This window comes from Vipera berus (assembly GCF_964194415.1).
Source record: "Vipera berus genome assembly, chromosome: 2".
Classification (NCBI taxonomy): Eukaryota; Metazoa; Chordata; class Lepidosauria; order Squamata; family Viperidae; genus Vipera; species Vipera berus.
The window spans coordinates 236134502-236157565 of NC_138203.1; the positions used below are offsets into that span (position 1 = coordinate 236134502).

Consider the following 23064-nt stretch of genomic DNA (forward strand, 5'->3'; position numbering starts at 1 on the left):
GCCGCGTTCCCAGCCAGGCTAGTAGGTGTAACGGGCGCAGCCTCTATCACCTCATTCTGAAGCCGCCGCTCAGCCAGACTGTCGCCACCAAATGACCCCTCCCACGTTGCGTCCAGGCTCGCTGCGACCCGGACGGGCCCGGTCCCGGGCAAGGACGCCGCGGAGCCCGCCGGCATTGGGTGACTCCCGGCAGAGGCGTCCTGTGCATGCACGCGCTGGCCAGCTGCCGGGCGATCTCTAAGGTGGCGTCGGACGGTCGGGAGATGCAGCCGACACGCGGGAGAAGGCTGGCTCATGACAAGTCGAGGTGGGCCTGCGTCAGTGGCGTGCGGGGATGGCGGGGGTGGCTCCCGTAGCGAGGAAGGCGCATCCGTGGGGAGACGGGCGAGGCCCGTGCGCCGTGCTGCGAAGAGGGGCCCCGCTGAATGTCGCGCCCGTGGGCCGCGACACCTTCACCTAATTGAGAAGCAGCCCTGACTTCCTACTTACCCGTATTTTCCGGCGTATAAGACTTTAACCCATGAAAATCATCTCAAAAGTTGGGGGTCGTCTTATACGCCCAGTCGTCTTATACGCCGGAAAATACGGTACTTAGCTTGTCTTTAATCTCAAAATGAGTTTTGTTACGGACAAATAGCAAAATATGCCATATTTTAGTCAGCTCATGATGTATTCATAATAAAATGAACTGTATGCTAAAATGGACATCCATTTGTTTCTGATGATCCAAAATGTGTCTTTTTTTTACTTCAGTGAATTACAGAGATACGGAATGCAGGACAAGAAGATATCCCTATTTCAAGGTTGCTATTTGAAGCTATTTGTCAGGTGCAAGAAATCGGGAACCAGGATTAGGTCCAAAATGAGTACAAGTTTATTCCATGCTACTCTAAAGAAGAATCTGATGAAGGCAAATTGGTGGTAGATAAGAGTGAACAAAATTCAAGGAGGGCTGGACTTAGATCTCTTCTGGGTGCAAAGAACTCTCAAAAAATTTTTGGCTTGTCAGATTGAATATAGTTAAAACATTTCTTCAAATCTAGCCACTCTATACGTCAGACTTTCCCTAGGTTTTTGCCATCATAGACTAATATGGCTCTCCTACAATATTAACAAGAGTCTCCATAATAATCGCAGCTGAAAGGACAGAGTGGATATGAATACTGCCTTTCAGGAACAAGCTGCATATTTTTCTTCTTAAAAACATCCAAGCCTGATTTTTTAACAGCTAACCTTGACATTTAGCACAGCTGTCAGGTTGAGTCACTCCATCTGGGTGCAGCATCTCTGCGACAGCTTAGGAAAACCCTGGAGACCAACAAATCCAGTTAATATCCAAACTTTTATTGGGCAGAATTTAATACGGTACTAGACGTCCTCGGACAAGCGCTGGCTCTTCGGCTTTGAAACGGAGATGAGCACCGGCCCCTAGAGTTGGAAACGACTAGCATGCACGTGCGGGAGAACCTTTACCTTTACCTATACTATATATTTTTATATTTTGTTCATCATGCTTAGGAAATGAAAGGAGATTCCTTGAAGACTGCATTATTTTATACAATCGGGTGTCCCCTGGGCAATAGTGTGGTCATTGGCAAATCCTTTCAATCCAGAAGCACTTTCAGTTAGCTTTGTAGGTGCTTCTGACATGAATGCAGATGGAGGTGTTGGGATATTTTATAAATTTTAATATTAATATACAAACAGTATTTTCAGATACATTTACAACCCTGAATTTGAAAGTTGTGGACATTTTATAAATATTTGATATTTAAATATTTAAATTTAAATAAACTACATTTTGTCACTCCATTCATACCCTAGTATGATGGGACACACCATACCTTTAAACTCCTCACAGAGTACATTGTCTGTCTTTCTTCCTTCCTTCCTTCCTTCCTCTTTCTTTCTTGCTTTCTTTCTTTCTTTCTTTCTTTCTTTCTTTCTTTCTTTCTTTCTTTCTTTCTTTCTTTCTTTCTTTCTTTCTTTCTTTCTTTCTTTCTTTCTTTCTTTCTTTCTTTCTTTCTTTCTTTCTTTCTTTCTTTCTTTCTTTCTTTCTTTCTTTCTTTCTTTCTTTCTTTCTTTCTTTCTTTCTTTCTTTCTTTCTTTCTTTCTTTCTTTCTTTCTTTCTTTCTTTCTTTCTTTTTTCTTTCCAAAGCTGTATTAAAGAAATGAATACTCATGGATATAAATCCATTGTCTTTTCTCCACAGTTCAAGTTCTAAAACTGGGTTAATTTTAAATATTAGTACGAAACACATTGGAACAATACATCAAGCTAATCCATGGAAAGATTTGGTTTTGGCTTAGTGTATTGTCTGAACCTAGAGTTGTCCTTCAGTATTTATCGAATGAAGGGAATATTTGAAATGATGCCCCTTTTCTTGGGCCAAAATTTAGAGAGGGCTCACTTCCGTTTTCTTCCTATCTTATTCCTCTCACCATACACCTATATTGGTAAATGTTGTTAGTTGCGAAATTGTATCCGACCCATCGCGACCCCATGGACAACGTTCCTCCAGGCCTTCATGTCCTCTACCATCTTCTGGAGTCCATTTAAGCTCACACCTACTGTTTCAGTGACTCCATCCAGCCACCTGATTCTCTGTCATCCCTTTCTTCTCTTGCCCTCAACCTTTCCCAGCATTAGGCTCTTCTCCAGTGAGTCCTTCCTTCTCATTAGGTGGCCAAAGTATTTGAGTTTCAACTTCAGGATCTGGCCTTCTAAAGAGCAGTCAGGGTTGATCTTCTCTAGGACTGACCGGTTTGATCGTCTTGCAGTCCAAGGGGCTCATAGAAGTCTTCTCCAGCACCATAGTTCATGCCTCAATTCTTTGGCATTCAGCCTTTCTTATAGTCCAACTTTCATAGCCATATATTGCAACTGGGAAGACCATAGCCATGACTATACGCACTTTTGTTGGCAGGGTGATGTCTCTGCTTTTTAGTGTGCTGTCTAGATTTGCCATGGCTTTCCACCCCCGGAGCAAGCGTCTTTTAATTTCTTGGCTGCAGTCCCCATCTGCAGTAATCTTGGAGCCCAGGAAAATAAAATCTGTCACTACCTCCATTTCTTCCCCATCTATTTGCCAGGAATTGAGACGGCCGGATGCCATGATCCTGGTTTTCTTAATGTTAAGTTTCAACCCAACTTTTGCACTCTCCTTCTTCACCCACAACAAGAGGCTCTTTAGTTCCTCTTCACTTTCTGCCATTAGAGTAGTATCATCTGCATATCTTAGGTTGTTGATATTTCTCCCGGCAATCTTAATTCCAACTTTTGATTCATCTAGCCCTGCCTTTCTTATGATATGCTCTGCATATAAGTTAAACAGGCAGGGTGACAGTATACAGCCTTGCTGGACTCCTTTCCCAATTTTTAACCAATCAGTGGTTCCGTGTCCAGTTCTCACTGTTGCTTCTTGACCCGCATATAGGTTTCTCAAGAGACAAATAAGATGGTCTGGTACTCCCATCTCTTTAAGAACTTGCCACAGTTTGTTGTGATCCACACAATCAAAAGCTTTAGCATAGGCAATGAAGCAGAAATAGATGTTTTTCTGGAACTCCCTAGCTTTCGCCATGATCCAGCATACGTTGGCAATTTGATCTCTAGTTCCTCTGCCTCTTCGAAATCCTGCCTGTACTTCTGGTAGTTCTCGATCCACATACTGCTGGAGTCTAGCTTGTAGGATTTTAAGCATAACTTTATTAGCATGTGAAATGAGTGCAATGGTGCGATAGTTTGAACATTCTTTGGCACTGCCTTTCTTTGGAATTGGAATGTAAACTGATCTTTTCCAATCCTGTGGCCACTGTTGAGTTTTCCAAATTTGCTGGCAAATTGAGTGTAGCACTTTTACTGCATCGTCTTTTAAGATTTTGAATAGCTCAGCTGGAATACTGTCACCTCCACTAGCTTTGTTGTTGCTCAGTTTTTCTAAGGCCCACTTCACTTCACATTCTAGGATGTCTGGCTCAAGGTCAGTGGCCACCTCATTGTGGTTATCAGGGACATTAAGCTCATTCTTGTATAGTTCTTCTGTATAATTTTGCCACCTCTTCTTAATCTCTTCTGCCTCTGTTAGGTCCCTGCCATTTTGGTCCTTTATCATGCCCATTTTTGCATGAAACATTCCCTTCATCTGTCCAATTTTCTTGAAGAGATCTCTGGTCCTCCCTATTGTATTGTTTTCTTCTATTTCTTTGCACTGTTCATTTAAGAAGGCATTCTTATCTCTTCTAGCTATTCTCTGGAATTCTGCATTCAATTGGGCGTATCTTTCTTTTTCTCCCTTGCCTTTCGCTTCCCTCCTTTCCTCAGCTATTTGCAAAGCTTACTCAGACAGCCATTTTGCTTTCTTGCATTTCTTTTTCTTTGGGGATGGTTTCAGTTTCTACCTCTTGTACAATGTTGCGAACCTCTGTCCATAGTTCTTCTGGCACTCTGTCTATCAGATCTAATTCCTTAAATCTATTTGTCACCTCTACTGTACAGTATATTCAACAGGGATGTGATTTAATTCATACCTGAGTGGCCTAGTGCTTTTCCCTACTTTCTTCAGTTTAAGCCTAAACTTTGCAACAAGAAGCTCATGGTCTGAGCCACAGTCAGCTCCTGGTCTTGTTTTTACTGACTGTATAGAGCTTCTCCAACTTTGGCTGCAGAGCACATAGTCAAACTGATTTCTGTGTTGACCGTCTGGTGATGTCCATGTGTAGAGCCGTCTCTTGGGTTGTTGGAAAAGAGTGTTTGCTATTGTTGAGGATTTGTTATGCAGAGGTCTCCTTGTGCTACCAAAGAGTTGCACAGACAAGGAAGGGTACTGGAAGCAGTTAGAGTCACACAAGAGTACACAGTTGTAAAAGCAACAAGTAGTTTACTTTTTAGGTGGTGTAAGAACAAAAATGCACAGTCAAAAATAAACAGTCCAAGTAGCAATCCAAAATACAAAGTCTTCTTACCGGTCCAGAGGTCAATACACAGTTCAGGTAACAGAGCAAAAACAGTAATAGTAGAGAGCAGTGAATTCAGAGAGAGAAAGAAGCTACGTTACTAGCTCCCTCTTATGGCCATGAGAACACTTACACACCCATTGGCCAATTAACATCTTAAAGACATAACATCTTGGTTGATATATTTTCAACCCAACATTGTTGGCTAACACCATATGCCTAACAGCTGTGACCATCGTATTCTCTTGACAAAATTCTATCAGCCTGTGCCCTGCTTCATTTTGTACTCCAAGGCCAAACTTGCCTGTTATTCCAGTTATCTTTTGGCTTCCTACTTTAGCATTCCAATCCCCCATAATGATAAGGATATCATTTTTTGGTGTTAGTTCTGTAAGGTGCTGTAGGGTTTCATAGAACCGGTCAATTTCATCCTCTTCAGCACCGATGGTTGGGGCATAGACTTGGACTACTGTGATATTGAATGGTTTGCCTTGGATTCGAACTGAGATCATTCTGTCATTTTGGGGATTGTATCCCAGTATTGCTTTTCCTACTCTTTTATTGACTATGAAGGCTACTCCATTTCTTCTGAGGGATTCTTGCCCGTAGTAGTATACCTGATGGTCATCTGAATTAAATTCACCCATTCCTGTCCATTTTAGTTCGCTGATTCCTAAGATGTCGATGTTCAGTCTTGTCATCTCTTGTTTGACCACCTCCAGCTTTCCTTGATTCATGGATCTTACATTCCAGGTTCCTATGGAGAAAAAAATCTTTACAGCATCGGACTTTCCTTTCGCCACCAGACGCATCCACAGCTGAGCGTCCTTTCAGCTTTGGCCCAGTCACTTCATTCTTTCTGGCGCTACTAGTACTAGCCCTCTGCTCTTCCCCAGTAGCATATTGGACACCTTCTGACCTGAGGGGCTCATCTTCCAGCATCATATCGTTTTGCCTTTTGGTACTGTCCATAGGGTTTTCATGGCAAAGATACTGGAGTGGGTTGCCATTTCCTTCTCCAGTGGATCACGTTTTGTCAGAACTCTCTGCTATGACCTGTCCGTCTTGGGTGGCCCTGCACGGCATAGCTCATAGCTTCATTGAATTACGCAAGCCCCTTCGCCACGACAAGGCAGTAATCCATGAAGGGGAAAGATACTTCACAGTGACACTGAAGTGGCTGGTTAGCCTCAACTATCATTCAAGCATCATCTGGCCCAGATTGTGGACCTTCAGGGAAAAGTTCCAATCTTTGCAATTAAGAAAGTTCCCCAAAACAGCACTTTGAATATTCAGATAAGTAAAATTGCTCATTTAGGCACCCGAGAATCAATTATTGGTAAATAGCTAGCTATTGGTAAATATTGGTAAATAGCTAACTATTATAAAATCTTGTTCAAAAAATTTAATTGACTCTCGGGGTGCCTAAATGAGAAATATTTGAATATTCAAAGTGCTGTTTTGGGAACTTTCTTAATTGCAAAGATTGGAACTTTTCCCTGAAGGTCCACAGTCTGGGCCAGATGATGCTTGAATGAGATAGTTGAGGCTAACCAGCCACTTCAGTGTCACTGTGAAGTATCTTTATTAAGTTCAGCCTAGAGAACTGCATTCTCCAGTGGGAACCAGTCTAGAGAATTAGTACTATGTGCAGAGGAGCAAAAACGTTTGGTAAAATGGTACACTTATTTGTGTGTGTGTGTGTGTGTGTGTGTGTGTGTGTGTGTGTGTGTGTGTGTCACAGACTAGAAGATATATATGGTTTTGATCCTGCTAAAATGTACAGCATTTTGCAAATACTTTAGGTTCATCACTCAAATGCCTTAATTAAAATTGTGCACGTCCTAATACTGTCTGTGCTGCTTATAATGCTGTGCATTACTGGTGCAGGTGTTTAGGTATACTAAAAGGTTTGGGGGTATCATACACATTCCAAATATTGCTGGGTTCCTTAAGCCGTGCAAAGTATTCTCCACCCGACTGTTGCACAATTTTTGTTGCAAGTAATGATATAATCACATGTTAATCAAAGAAGTGGTATGTGTGGATTTCATGTTTGGAGATTTTTAGCTCCTTCTGAATTATAACATCAAAATCAGCCATCCGCTTCACAGTTTTAGAGATATTTCCATTGTTCAGCTAACCTGAAGTGCCACAACGTTCTAGCTTTTGAATAGCAGGCATACTCAATAGTAACCAGTCTTTTCAGAACATTTATCAGTAAAAAGAATAAATCACAATTGGCTGGGTTCACAACTCACATGAAACATAAACCATGGTTTACAACATGCACATCCATAGCTAAACAAGCTTAGTATAATATAGAGATCCAGTCTCTCTCTGTGTGTATGCAGATTCTAGAAGGACTCCTAGAATTGTACTTAAACATGGAATTGAGAAGCAAGGATTGTTAGGTCCCCAGGCATTATGCATTATAAAAGCGTAAATAAAGGTTGCTTTGAAGACTGGTGACTTTTTCGTCTCAGGACATAGATACATATTTCAGTTATCATTAGCTAAATACATTTCTTAAAGAAATATTTAGTAATGAGCAAGTTTATTTCTTATTTTTGTTTTATGTCTGTCATGGAAGAATATTGTTCAAGAAATATGAATGAAAAGCATGTTGTTGGAGAAAAAAACAGGCTTCTGGAATTCTTTACAGGTTCATTGTCAGCAAGAACTCTATATTTGTGTGTAGATACCTTCTGGAAGCATTGTGTGGGCTTCATGACTTTGTGTGTGTGTGTGTGTGTGTGTGTGTGTGTGTGCGCGTTTAGAAAGAAGCTGCTGCCAATACTCCTAGCCACTGCCCATCTGCCTTTCCCATAAGTGCATTACAAGAATTTTTCAGGAAATTTTTTTTTCTGCAGCTTCTAGCCCAGGGCTTTACAACATTGGTAGCTTTAAGACTCGTAGAATTCGAATCTCAGAATTCAGCAATGCTGGCTAGGGAATTCTGAGAATAAACTCTAGGGGCCGGTGCTCATCTCCGTTTCAAAGCCGAAGAGCCAGCGCTTGTCCGAGGACGCCTCCGTGGACATGTGGCCGGCATGACTAGACACCAAAGGCGCATAGAACGCTGATACCTTCCCACCGTAGTGGTCCCTATTTTTCTACTTGCATTTTTACGTGCTTTCGAACTGCTAGGTTGGCAGAAGCTGGAACGAGTAACAGGCGCTCACTCTGTTACGCGGCACTCGGGATTCGACCCGCCAAATTGCCGACCTTCTGATCGACAAGCTCAGCATCCTAACCCCCCCCCACACCCCTTTTATACATGAATTGTGACATAGCATATGAAAGGAGTGGAGCTTGCAGCATTGGTGAAACTTTTGTTATTCTGACAATAGCAGCAAGCTCTGGGGAATGCCACTTCCTCCGTGGAAGAAAATACATTAACTTTTCTTTACTGCATTATAACCAATTGGGCCATGCAGAGAAAAATGAGATTTTTTTTCTGGAGCTGATCTAGGAGGATTTAGGAGATTAAAAAACAGTAATAGGAGCTTCAGTAGAGGGGTTTGGTTGAAGTTAATAACACAGCTTCCATAGTCAAGGGCCTAGAATTTAACCTTTACTGGAAATAGCTGCAAGGTTGGTCCCTTTCGGCATAAGAATTGTCAGTGCTCTAAAGTGTATTGGTTTACAAATAAAATGTTTTAACCCAATAACATTTGCCCATGATTATCTGCAAACTTGTGTTGCTGCTTTTCCCTCTTAGAGAACTAAGGAAAAGGAAATGGAGGAAATGAACATTTTGCATTTGTATAAGGAGTTCCAAGTTGTACAAATGGGATCTCTATCATAGAAAAGGAAGACAGACCTCTTGTTTGTGCTGGGTTTGATAGTGTGTTTGAACATGTCTCTCGACATTCACAGAATGAGAGAATACTCCAGCCTGACAAGGCAGCCAACGGCATAGCTGATGATTAATTGCCCTTTTTAAATTGCAATTATGTCACTCATCAAAACCTATGAACATTAATTCCCGATGTGCTGCACCAAGATCTAAACAGAACGTAAGGCTGTTAGACTTGTCTGACTTCAGGGACACTAGCAAAATGTAAGTGCCAAAAAAAAAAGAAAGAAAGAAGAAAAAACCTTAGCCTGATGAATTCTTTCTGTGCTACATTTTTTAAAGGAAAAAAAATCTTATCTGTATCCTTCTTACGATCCTCTCATCCCCAGTTTACGCTTCCTTCATTAACCTTGCTTCCCAAAGTAGACAGGCTACTTAGAGAGAGTGGATAACATTCCTTAATTCAGTGCTTCAACACCCTAAAAAGAATCCCATGCTCTTGTTACAATTTCTGTGTTGTCACCTGGGTTGTCACCTTTGGGTTGGAAATGTGTAGGAACACATCTTCTGATATCCATGGACTGCCTGAAATGATGTGGAGTCATCCCCCTTTCTGCAGCTTGGTTAGTACGTAGGAGAGAGGACAATGCAACCCATCATTTTAGAATGCCCAGTTGTTACTTGTTAGCATTACATCCTGAAGACTAGTACAATGGTGGCTGGCTGGGGAATTCTTCCAGTTGAAGTCAACACATCTTAAAGTTGCCAAGTTTGAAAAACATCACTGTAGACCATATTTAATGTCAGCATTCTGACATTAGTGATACTTTGGTTGTGTAATCAAACAATTAAGTTACGAATCTAAAACAGTTTTTGCTATTGTAGCCTGTAGTACAGGTTATATTTTACTGTGAATGAAGATATGATCTTTTTAAGTTCTGCTGTTGAATACAATCACTAGACCTATCACAAAAGTAGCATTGGAGTTGTTTCATATTGTTTAACGAACGTGAATAAATAGCCCCATTCTTTTAAAAAGTTTTCTATTTTCCTCCTACAAGCTTGTCAGATTGTTTTTTTTTTAAATGCTTTTAAGTAATTAAAGTATAAAGCTTTTAGGAATCAATGATGTGTGCTTCTAAAGCTTTGTTGTGCCATGTTCCCTTTGGTGGCTGCATAATCCCCTGTTCCCTCAGGCAGATGTACATGAGAAGAAACTCGAGACACATTATGGGAAGACTACTTTTTGAAAGAAACTGACAGATGGTATGCAAGATGCAGGGCTGAGTGTTATTGAAAAGATCTACTATTCCCAGTTTTGTGTGTACAGGATTGTGATGACTTTTTCTAAAGACCAGTCAGACCACATATCACTGTGCCTTACAGAATAATTTGGGAACCAATCAAACGCCTTAAACTATTGTATAGTTCACTCAAACTCATATATAGGTGGTTCTCATTTATCAACCACTTGTTCAGTGACTGTTCAAACTTACAATGGCACTGAATGAGTGGCAGTTATGAGGGAACCATAACTTTGTCTTTTTTTAGCATCATCATAATTGTGAAAGGTTGCTGAACGAATAATGACTTCAAAAGTTGAAGACTACTTGTACTTTAGAAATTTAATATTTTAAGTAATCTTGCAATAGGGACGCGGTGGCTCAGTGGGTTAGGACGCTGAGCTTGTCGATCAGAAGGTCGGCAGTTTGGCAGGTCGAATCCCGAGTGCCGCGTAGCAGAGTGAGCGCCTGTTACTCGTCCCAGCTTCTGCCAACCTAGCAGTTCGAAAGCACGTAAAAATGCAAGTAGAAAAATAGGGACCACTATGGTGGGAAGGTAACAGCGTTCCGTGCGCCTTTGGCGTCTAGTCATGCCGGCCACATGACCACGGAGACGTCCTCGGACAAGCGCTGGCTCTTCGGCTTTGAAACGGAGATGAGCACCGGCCCCTAGAGTCGGAAACGACTAGCACGCATGTGCGGTGGAACCTTTACCTTTACCTTAATCTTGCAATCTTACTATCATCATCCTGTAGTAATAATATAATCCATATATGCTTATTTATTTGCATACAATTAATATGTTCAGGACAGTAAGTTATGGATATATAGATAGCTTATGTTGCTTTTGTGTAATTACGTAATTATGCAGCTGGTCAAAGTTTCACACTTATTTAAAGAAGTAGAATAATAAGTGGGCTAATTCATACAATTATGTATGTGTTTGGATAGAAGCAAAAATTGTATTTCCCCCCCTCTTTTATTTTAGTTGAATTGGCACATGACAGACCATGAAATAGATGCCTAATTCTTTCAGATTGTATTTGGGTATATAAAGGCATTGCTGGTGATTGGTGGTTTGGCTACTTAGTATTCAAAGTATTATGCCTCAATTTAAATTGAATCAACCCCAAAATTAACCCCAGAGTCTACCAAAATGCAAAAACATAAGATTTCTTATTTAGCAACGAGATTTATTATGGTTCTGGAACATATTGTAGTACATTCAGTGCCCTTATTTGTTCTTAAGGAAAAATAATAATAATTATGTATATACATACTTGCCACTTGCTTATCTAAACAGATTCTGAGTGATATAGATTTCACTATTTTTAGTAAGAAAAGCTCTACATGGGGCTGCCCTTGAAGGCCACCTAGAAACTTCAGCTGGTCCACAATGCATCATTCAAGATGCTGGTTGCCACTTTTAAAACCCTACATGACTCCAGTCCCAGTCATCTAGTGCAGGGGTCCTCAACCCCTGGTCTGTGGCCGTGGCACGCCCGCAACTGGTCCGCACAAACAAGCAAAGTCCCATCCGTGGGATGCAGTCAGCACACAAAACTACACACTCTGTGGTCTGCCGAAAAACCTTTCTCCACAGAACCGGTTCCTAGTACCCAAAGGTTTGGGGACCTCTGATCTAGTGGACTTATCTTCTTCCAGTGGCTACTGTTCAGCAATAATATCAAGAATTATAGGTTGGCTCTGAGTCCTTTCTATTAAAGAGATTGTTATCTTCAGGAGCTATAGAAAAACGTCCTCTCTGGCTTCACGGGTCTATGACGTTTCGCTGCAGCTAACTCACCATGGCCAGCTCGAAACACCAACTCACCGTGGCCAACTTGCCAAGGCCAACTTGCCACTGCCAAACTCTCTGTGGGACAACTTGCTATGGCCAGCTCACCACAGGACAATTCACTGTGGGACAAGAGTTACACTAATATCAAAGAAATGGTGGAATAAAATCATTAAAGAAAGGATGCCAAAGGAGAGACAGAATGAAATGTCAATGGCAAAAAATATTTATTTATTTATTTATTTTAAATAATTGAAATTGTTAAAGTGTCCCATGGCGAGTTGGCTGTGGCAAGTTGGCCGCAGCGAGTTGGCTATGGAAAGTTGACCCATTCCAACCTTGAATTGCAACTGGAAGCAAAGTGGTAACCAGAAGGACTTTCTTTCCCCTCTTCCCTCCTTGAATGAAATGTGCAATTTGTAGATACAGAGAAAAGACTAAATAAACCTCAAGGTCTTTCAGAGCAATCTTTGCTGACTGAGAGACAAAAGCAACTGCTCATTTTTGGTTTAGACTGATCTTCTCAAAGCACACAGATAAATTTATTTTATGACTTATAAATTAATTACAGTTTCGAACCTTTGTCCATAGTTCACAAAGGTCTAAGGACTGCATTAAGGCTGAAAATGTAGTGTTTTATTAGGTTCTTTTATCTATCTGACATTTCATTTTTACTGGCTGAATGACAAATGGTTTTTTTGCCATATCCTTTTGTTTGGAGGCATGCTGATCATTTCAAGGTAAGATGTGGCCTATTTATCATGAGTATTAAAGTTGTGTGAATGAAAGCACTTGACAAACAAATTCAGTGCAAAGTGGAATCTCTGAAATTGTACATTAAAAAAAAATCACACTCAGAATATATACTTGGTTCAATCTGTTTTTGCTATAATATAATCCTTCGCAATTCAGGCAATGTATATTTTTGCATATGCAGAGTGTATAATTCATTTATTTGCAAAAACTGTATTTGAGTTCAGCCAGTTTGAGATAAGTGGTGTTATGGTGCTGTTGACAAGTTGGTGATCAGTAAAAAAATTTTGGGTACCTGTGCAGTAGGTAAAAGAAGATAATAGCAAGCATTTTAATCTGATTCAGGATGGCTTCAGGATATAGATGTATTTTTTTATCTGGCAAAAGATGTGGTTATCCGTTTGATAAATTTTGACCAAAGGTTTATCTCTTTAATGCAGTCAAGTTCTTAGCAGGTTTGTGCATTTGGAATTGAGCAGATGGAGGCTGTAACAGTAAGCAGCAGCCACATTTAGTTTTGAAGATATTGCTTCTAAGGACTGATCCTACCCTTATGCAAATGTGGTATGCCTTCCATATGCTGCCAATAAGGTATTCACTTGGTTGGCATAATAGCCCTTTGTTCAAAAATCTGTGCTCTGCTCTCCCTGAACAACTAAGTTCAAATAGATCCATTTGTGCTGCTCCTTACCTCTTGTCCCTTGCCTCTCCAAAATTCTTTGAGTCCAAGGGACTCTTTCTTAGAACACAGAAGAGGAAGGGCAATTGGGTACTATAGTAATTAATCTAAAGTCCTGCTTGTGGCATTCATTGTAGTTTTTGCATTATTGTACAAGAATGACATGTCAGAGATGATTGCACGATTCTAGTCAACACGGTATGTAGTGGATGGCCCAATCCATTAGATATTAGTCAGCGGTTCTCCTCTCTCAGAAGCCTTTTAGGTTTGAAGAGGTTTAACTTCTCATGATGATAAACTGTTTCAAAATAAATGTCCATTTCATAAACATTGCTATTTCCCCAAAATGCAGAGCAATAAATTTATTTTTAAAAATTGCTTTCTGTTGTATTCAAAGTATAATAATAATAATAATAATAATAATAATAATAATAATAATAATAATAATAATAATAATAATAATAATAATAATAATAATAAGTAGTAGTAGTAGTAGTAGTAGTTGTTGGAAGGGACCTTGGAGGTCATCTAGTCCAACCCCCTGCTCAGGCAGGAAACCCTATACCATTTCAGGCAAATGGCTGTCCAGTCTCTTCTTAAAAACCTCCAGTGTTGGAGAATTCACCACCTCTTGGAGGCAGGTTGTTCCACTGGTTAATTGTTCTAACTGTCAGGAAGTTTCTCCTTAGTTCTAGGTTGCTTCTGTCCTTGACTAGTTTCCATCCATTGCTTCTTGTCCTGCTTTCAGGCGCTTTGGAGAATAGCTTGACTCCCTCTTCTTTGTGGCAGCCCCTGAGATATTGGAACACTGCTATCATATCACCCTTCACTCTTCTCTTCGTTAAACTAGACATACCCAATTCCAGCAACCGTTCCCTATATGTTTTAGCCTCCAGTCCCCCAATCATCTTTGTTGCTCTTCTCTGTACCCTTTCTAGAGTCTCGACATCTTTTTTACATTGTGGTGACCAAAACTGGATGCAGTATTCCAAGTGTTGCCTTACCAAAGCATTGTAAAGTGGTATTAGTACTTCACTTGATCTTGATTCTATCCCTCTGTTAATGCAGCCTAGCACTGTGTTGTCTTTTTTGGCTGCAGCACACTGCTGGCTCATATTGAAGTGATTGTCTACTAGGACTCTGAGATACCTCTCACAGTTACTACTATTGAGCAAGGTACCACCTATACTATACCTGTGCATTTGATTTTTCCTGCCTAAATGTAGAACCTTACTTTTTTCACCATTGAATTTCATTTTGTTAGATAGCGCCCAGTGTTCGAGTCTGTCCAGATCCTCCTGTATTTTAAGCCTGTCTTCTGGAGTGTTGGCTATTCCTGCCAGCTTGGTGTCGTCTGTCGTCTGCTCAGCTCATAAATAAAAAGTGATGCAAAGTGCCAATGGAGAAGTTTTCTAGATTAAAATATCTTGCTTTCATTATTTGGTTATAGTAACGAAACAAAAGAAGGAGGCTTAACTCCTAGTTTTTGTCATCCTTTCATGCCAGCATAAAACTGGTATTAAACAAGTAATAATTCACGTCAAGTGTTGAATACTTTGAAGGTATTCGGTTAGTGCTAATGTTGATTTAATAAGGTTTCCTAATTTTCTTTCTTCCCTTCTACCCTACTGCCATCCCTCATCTCCTAATTTGAAATGTCTAATTTTGTGCTTCACAGTTCTGAACACACAAAATCAGTGAGAGAAGGGAGGGGAGAGAGAGTCTTGCCAGATACTGTCAGGGACTGAGTCAACTGGGGCAGAAGGCGTATGTGGCAAACTAAAGAGGTTCCTGATTAGATATGGCTTACTATATCAACGCTCAGAGTTGTTTGTGATGGTACTAGACGGAAAATAGTTTTCTTTTTATCATTTTTATGCAGAGAGAGTGAAAGAGATGAATAAGTCTTATTAAAACTTTAATTTAAAATTAGATGTGATATGTTACATGTCCTCTTCTTAAGGAATGTAATGGGGCAACATACACGCACACAATAAAAACCTTATTAATTAGGAAATTGTGATTATTGGTTTTTTGAAAGTGATTATTTTAATGTTCTGTATGTATTTATGAATCTTGCATTTTTAACGTTGCATCCCCTTAAATGAAAAAACCCATCCCTTATTTGATATTTTTAAAAGTCTGAGGCTGTATTTATCTGGAGTAAGCTCCTCTGAGTTCAGTGAGAATATTTTTTTAGATGATTATATTGGATTCTCCACTGTAACTGACCATAGACTTATTTCCTGTCAAGGTAAAAATCACCTTTGTAGAGGGCGACGGACCGTGCTTCAGAGGATGCATGATACACTTGCAGGAAGGCAAGAAAAACACGACGCATAATCTTACTAAATACCTTTTACTTACAAAAAATATAAAAACTAAATATATATTATACAGAGCTAGCTAGCTTCATCCTAACGTAACAGTCAGTAACAGCAAAGTGAAAAAAACAATACAGATAACAACCCAGAACTTTCTCTAGACATGCGCACTAAACAGACTGAAACCATAACATAGCTAGTCATATGGGATTCACTATGGTTACCAGATAAGTTATCACAACAGGTGCAGAGAGCAGGGGAAATGTACAGTTAGAAATGAACTTTTCTGACGAACAAAAAAAACGTGCAGTGACATTCCCCTTCTTTCGTCAGCAAAGTGAAGACTCAAGTAAGGCACATCTTCTCACGCAGATACTCGTGCTGGGCTGTAGGAAGTGGTTTGTTCAGCATGTCAGCAATTTGATCACGTGTAGGCACATACTGTAATGTCACAAAACCTTGTTTCACCAGTTGCCTTATGTTTTGATATCAGATGTCAATGTGTCTGGACCTTGAACCTGTAAAACGTGTTTCAGAAATATAAACCACAGATTCATTATCTTCCATCACTGTGATTGGTCGAATCGGATGTGTCCAGATATCTGTGACTAAAGCATCAAACCAGGTTAAAGAATTGCATGCATCAGACACACAAGCATACTCAGCTTCTGTAGAGGAACAAGAAACAAGATTCTGTTTACGCACATGCCAGTAAACAGGACATCCATTTAAAAACATCATGTAACCTGATGTACTTTTCCGTGACTTCTTATCACTCGCCCAATCTGAATCTGCAAAACAACATAACTCTGCATAGTCAGTATGTGTGGGTTCCAACAACAACTTCATGTCTTTGGTGTGTTTTAGATACCTCAATAACTTTTTAACACATGTCCAATGAAACTGTTTTGCCTTGCCTACGTGTCGTGATAACAGATTAACACTAAGTGCAATGTCGGGTCTAGTCCAACTACTAATATACAGCAGCGACCCAATGACTGAGCGATATAGTGTTTGATCTTCGAACTCAGGACTTGGTTCATGTGCCAAAATGTGAAAATCAGTTTGCATGGGTATACTCACAGGCTTAGCGTTCTCCATGTTACAGTGATGTAACAGTTGTTCAATCTTCTCTTCTTGTGTGAGACTAAACCCCTTCTGAGTTTTGGCAATTTGAACACCTAAATAAGTGTTAATACATCCTAAACACTTCAATGTGAAAAACTTTTGTAAAGCTTTAGCAAAAACCTCACTCATCTGCTTATTTGGACCAATATAAACAATATCATCGACATAAACAAGAATTATCTCATACCTATTACCGGATCTTTTGGTAAACACGCATTCATCTGTTTCGGACTTAATAAAGCCCATTGAATTTAGTTTGTCAGAAAGACATAAGTACCACATTAAACCAGACTGTTTCAGACCATAAAGACTTTTGTGTAGAAACCAGGTATCCCCTTCTTGCTGTCTGAAACCTGGAGGACCTTTGACGTAGATGTCTTCATCAAGATCAGCGTGAAGATAAGCCGTTTCAACGTCGAACTGGAAAACTTCCAGGCCAAGGATAGTTGCAGTGGCTAAAGCAATTTTCACACTTTCAGTTCGCACTGTGGGTGAGTATGTATTTGTATAGTCCTCAGGATAACGTTGAGCGAAACCCTGGGCTACGAGTCTGGCCTTGTACAACGACTCACCATTCGGCTTCTTTTTGATCCTGTAGACCCATCGAGTACCAATAACTGTCTTGTTTGCTGGAGGGCTTGCAGGCGTAAACACTTGGAGTTTCTTTAGACTGTCCATTTCAGCCTGCATTGCCTCAAACCATTTATCTTGTTCTGATTCAGGAAGATGTTTGATCTGTGTGAACTTCTCAGGTGGAAGTGTAACATTACAAATCAAAGGTACAGGTGTTTTTGTTACGTGCCACGAATACCGTTTTGGAGGGATTCCCTTTGTGGACCTCTTGGAACGTCTCGGGCCAACCGTCCATTCTTCTTCCGTGTCGTCCTCGTCTTCATCATCGTCGCCAGCAGCAACATCAGCGGCTTGCGAAGACGGAACAGTAGGTTGAGAAGAACTCGTGGAAGGAACATTCTCCTGTGAATCTTGATCAGGTTGCGTGGCATCAGCAACATCGTCTCTAGGAAAATAAACTCCAGGATCGTTAGAATGAATCCTGGACCAGTCAGCATCTTCCTCAAAAGTAGCAGATTGTGAAACCACAATAACATGATGAGAGTCAATGTATTTGCTCCATTTTGAATTATCATCAATGCCCATAAATCTCATCCTTTTTGCTGCAGGACCCCCTTTCTTTCTTTGGGCTAAAGGAATATTCACCATAGCATAGGAACCAAAAATATGGAGATGTGAGAGATCAGGCTTGTGTCCATACAACATGAAATAAGGGGTCTGATTTATCACACTACTCCAAGTGCGGTTGATGATATGGTTAGCATATTTGATAGCTTCACCCCAGTATGGAAGACTGAGGTTAGCATCTTCAAGGAGGCAACGCATCATGGTTTGCAAAACCCCATTTCTGCGTTCTGCCACCCCATTTTCAGCTGGAGTATAAGGAGCGGATGTCTGATGTACTATCCCATTCTCACGCATCCAGTCCTGGAAACGCTGAGACATGAATTCAGCACCACGATCACTCTGGATTCTGGCAATGTTGACCTCGAATTGGGTATAGACAAGACTAGCAAAGTCTTTAAAGATCTGAAAGGTCTCAGATTTTTCTTTCATAGGATATACATATCCATATCTAGTATAATTATCAACGATTGTCAAGAAATATCTTTTACCACCAAGTGTTGGTGCAAAAGGACCAACTATGTCAGTGTGTACCAAATCAAAAATGCGTGTTGACAGGCGTGTAGCGCGTTTTGGAATTGCTGCTGCCTTGGATTTGGCTTTCTTGCAGACAGCACAGTCCAAAAACACCTTACACCCCTTTAGATCCAAACCTCTTGCGAACTCTGGCATCTTCTTCAGAACACGGAAACTGGCATGACCCAATCTTCTGTGCCACTTATGGATACACCTGGAATGCAAAGGTTTACCTGTTAGTGAATTCTCAACATTAGCATTTTTAGTAGGAACCTCAGGCTTGCTGTGAGCAACCTGTGTCTTTTTTGTCTTTTTATCATTATTAGGAACCTTTGGAGTAGCAACAGGATCTCTCTCTGGGACGTCTCTCTCTGGGCCAGTGCTCTTTGGAACGTGTATACTTGCCTGCTCTTGCTGCTTAGACTTTGGTTTTAAGTAATAAACACCACCAATCAACATGGTTTCAGCAACAATATCTCCGTCTTTGACTATATAACTTGCTTTTTCAAGATGGTGGACCTGAAAATGAGAAAACCTAGACAAATGACTCTGACTAAGCAAATTACTACTGGCAGACGGAACATAGTAAACGTTTGGAATGAGAGCATCAAGCTCTTCAATGTAGACAGTTCCTTTTCCCATGACCTGAACAGGATGATTGGAAAAAGAGTAAAGTTCACGAAGTTCAGGTTCAGGCTCGTGCATCTCTGTGTAAAGCTCTTTTCTGTAGGTAACATGTAATGCTGCTCCACTGTCCAAAGTCCAAAGAAGTCGTCTGTCGTACTCTGGTTGAGGCTGTGGATCGTTGGTCACAACCAATGTGACAAGTGGAGCTTGTGGATCACGCCTGGAACCACGACCACGACCTTGTCGTCCGCCTCTACCTCTGTCTCCTCTGGAATCTGTTCCTCTGGGCTGGTATGTGACGGGCGCTGGAACTCGTTGGGGACAATCCCGGGTGGCATGTCCCACACGATTGCAGATGTAGCATCTTGGCATTCTTGGAACGTAAGTCCTTCCACGGAAGGCACGCCTCGCTGAAGCTCTTGATGCAGGTGGTTCCCTTAAATGTGGTGCAGCTTGCATAAGTGCCTCTTCTTCAGCTAAAATTCTGCATACATGATCCACTGTGCGTTGAGCAATAGGCACTTGATTGATCTTGGAAATAGCATCTTTCCATTCATGATTCAAAGAATTGATGATAATGCTGATCATTTGAAAATCATCAATAGGATAGCCTTTTTCACTCAGTTCTTTTCTAATACCTTTCATTTTAGTCAAATGTGCTCCAATATGTTCACCAGGTTTTAATCTGGAACCATGGAACTCAGACAAAAGTAAACATGTAGACTCAATTGATGTAGGCCGATAACATGCCTCTAACTGAGTCCAAATTTGTTGGGCAGTTGCATCTTGTGAAAACGTGAGCTGCAATTCAGTGTCCATTGACATCAATAAAGTTGTGCATGCTCTATTCTCCAAGTCCCATATGTCAGGAGTCCATGGCTGGGCAGGAGGATTAAACACCATCATGTGAGTACCTTCTCTGCGTAACAAAAGTCCAACCTCACTGACCCATGCCCTGTAATTCTGTCCTGACTTCTTTAATTTTGAGTCACCAGCCAGTGGTACAATGGAAGGTGTTTGATGAGGAATATACAATTGAGGTACTGGCTGTGCAGGTTGTGCAATCCGACCATAACCTGCAGGGGGCACCAGTGGCGTCTGTGCCTGGACATGCGGCAGTTGCATTGAAGCTGCCGGTAGTCTTGGTGCTGGCTGTGCCTGTCTTTGAGCTGCTATTCCACCCTGGCCAGCAGGAGGCGCTGGCGCTGGGGCTGGTGCATTAGCATAATCTGCAGATGACACTGGCCTTCGCATATAAGAACCCGGTGGCAATTGCATGTGGGTTAAATATGGCTGTGCTCTGCCAGGTAGAGGGGCTTGCATAGAAGCAATATTAACAGAAGAAGCAACAGTAACAGGAATCCTAGCACCATCAGGGACTGGAGCCTCAGATAACGGCAGAAATCTTGTATCTCTGAGCAAAGACTCCTCCATAGACAATTGCGAGAGTGAGAGCTCCAATTCATGTCTTAATGCAGCTTCACCAGTAGATGGTGCTATAACATTTGCTTCAGGCATCACTGTGGCTCTGTATGTCCTTTGGGACAGCCCATAATCATGTGACATAGGAGCCTCCGGTTCCCATTCGTCTTGCATGACACTCAATGATGGGCGTGACTTTGGCTTTGGGGAAGAAGGAGGCAATATGGCTTCTCCTTGTGGGTGTGGCAATATGGCCGGTTCATGCTCATAATTCCTCTCATATTGCTGAACCATTGACACATATTCCTTTGCCTGCTGCAAACGCCTTTCAAAAACCCCAATTTGTTCACAGTAGCCTTGCATAGCCCTATCTCGCATAGTTTGCTTGAGGCTTGAAGGAGCAGAAGGAATTTTCTTCGGCTGAACTTTAGGTTTCGCTCCAAGCCTTTGAAATTCATCTTGAGCCCCTGGAGTGTGAACATTTCCAAAAGCAGCTGCCAGGGAGCTTGGAAAAGTAGAAAAAGGAGTGACTGACCTTGCATCGGCGACAGGAGCAGGTGCGTCTTCTCCAAGGCGTGTGGCCGAAGCTATCGGAGTTCTTAAAGTCGAAGGGAGCTGGCCCACAGAAAGACTCCTTTTTAGCCGTGGCTTCCTTCCTGACATGTTTCAGCAGTTAATCACTGCTGCCTCACTAGCACTAACTAACTGATAACAGCCGCAGAAACATGCATCTCCAAAAACATAAATCAAACCATCCTCGATACCAAAATGTCAAGGTAAAAATCACCTTTGTAGAGGGCGACGGACCGTGCTTCAGAGGATGCATGATACACTTGCAGGAAGGCAAGAAAAACACGACGCATAATCTTACTAAATACCTTTTACTTACAAAAAATATAAAAACTAAATATATATTATACAGAGCTAGCTAGCTTCATCCTAACGTAACAGTCAGTAACAGCAAAGTGAAAAAAACAATACAGATAACAACCCAGAACTTTCTCTAGACATGCGCACTAAACAGACTGAAACCATAACATAGCTAGTCATATGGGATTCACTATGGTTACCAGATAAGTTATCACAACAGGTGCAGAGAGCAGGGGAAATGTACAGTTAGAAATGAACTTTTCTGACGAACAAAAAAAACGTGCAGTGACATTTCCATTAAACAAAAAAATACTCTTTTGGAGTAAACAATGATACAAAAAAAACGTAGGAAAGAACTAAGAAATACAATGCAAAAGAAAATATACAGACAGGAGACAATAATAATAAAAAAACTAAATCTACAAAATAAAGATTATATATAAAGAAATCTACCCCTCATTTTTCACCTTTTAGTATAACTTGCAATTTTTTTGTAATATTTCCATTCTTAAATGCAATTACCTTGTTATTTGGTACATTTAATTTTCAGATTCATATTCAGTATTACATTGTTCAGTCTAATATTCACTGCAAATAATTTTGTCAACGCTGCTAACATCGAATGTTATTGCTTGACAAGAGATGAAGAAGTAGCCATTTCATATGTTAAACTTGTGTATTGCTTTAAGAGATTGAGTTTAAAGTTGGGAGGGGGAAGAGCTGGAATCCACACTACTTTTTAAACTAATTAGGGAGTCCTGACCTCCCGTCGCTTTCTCCAAGTTTGGGAGACAGTTTGGCAAAGAGTTGGGGAAGATCCCATAATGGAGGGAGAAAAATTGCCTGAAGCCAGCTCCCTGGCACCAGCAGCCACCCCAGTGGGGGAAGGGCCAGCAAAGAAGCAGGCAGGGAAAGAGTTTCAGCAATCCTCCCAGCTGGTAGCTAGACCCAAACAACCAGGAGAATTGGTCTAGTCGTCAGAGTGGATTAAGCCCAGCGGAGACTCCAGGCGCCTCGGAGCAGCCTTGCCATCCCCAAGGGCTTCAAAGGCAAAGGAGATGGAATGACAACAAAGAAAATCCCGCACATCGTATTCCCCAGACCGGTGGGGAGCAGCCAGGCCAGCTGAGATTGAATACTCGGGATCTGTCCTTTTTGTAAGGGGGGCTGGATGTCAACGCTGCTAACATCGAATGTTATTGCTTGACAAGAGATGAAGAAGTAGCCATTTCATATGTTAAACTTGTGTATTGCTTTAAGAGATTGAGTTTAAAGTTGGGAGGGGGAAGAGGAGGATTGTACCTTCAAGGCCATCTCTAACTAAAGAAGGTAAGACCTTGGCGGGTTTTCTAATGGAACGGAAACTGATGCTTTAAATTAATTGGAGAATATGATTAATGACAAAATTGGAAAGGTGGAGAATTGTGTTTTAATATATTGTGCAAGGGGCGGAGATTTCAGATTCCAGCTTCCTTCTAGCAAGCATTTGCCGGCGTATTAGGCTAATAAAGGACTTTTAAGGTAAATAGTGCCTCAGAGTCACTTGAAAAGCCCATACTTCGGAAACTTGACAAATTTGGCTTGTTGGCTATCATCATAGGATTATCTGATACAAATGATCCTATGCATCCAACACACCTCTAACATCACCACAATGATTCCTTATACATTTATATAGTGGAATCTCCAGCTAGAGTGATGGGAGGTGG

At 41.1% G+C, this 23064-nt stretch overlaps 2 protein-coding genes across 2 annotated transcripts in view; one reads left to right on the forward strand and one right to left on the reverse strand.

The window, feature by feature from the left end:
- CHCHD6 (coiled-coil-helix-coiled-coil-helix domain containing 6) overlaps nt 1–23064 on the forward strand; it is a 308037-nt gene that overhangs the window by 53331 nt on the left and 231642 nt on the right. The gene's annotated exons all lie outside the window — the stretch shown is intronic.
- On the reverse strand, nt 293–21807 carry LOC308661316 (uncharacterized protein; the record flags this gene model as incomplete). The annotated part of the gene is made up of 3 exons (XM_081316235.1): nt 21021–21807; nt 18767–19563; nt 293–403 (listed from the first exon to the last, which is right to left on the reverse strand). The coding sequence occupies exons 1-3, from the start codon at nt 21025–21027 to the stop codon at nt 293–295; spliced, it is 915 nt and encodes a 304-aa protein (XP_081172361.1). The 5' UTR covers nt 21028–21807.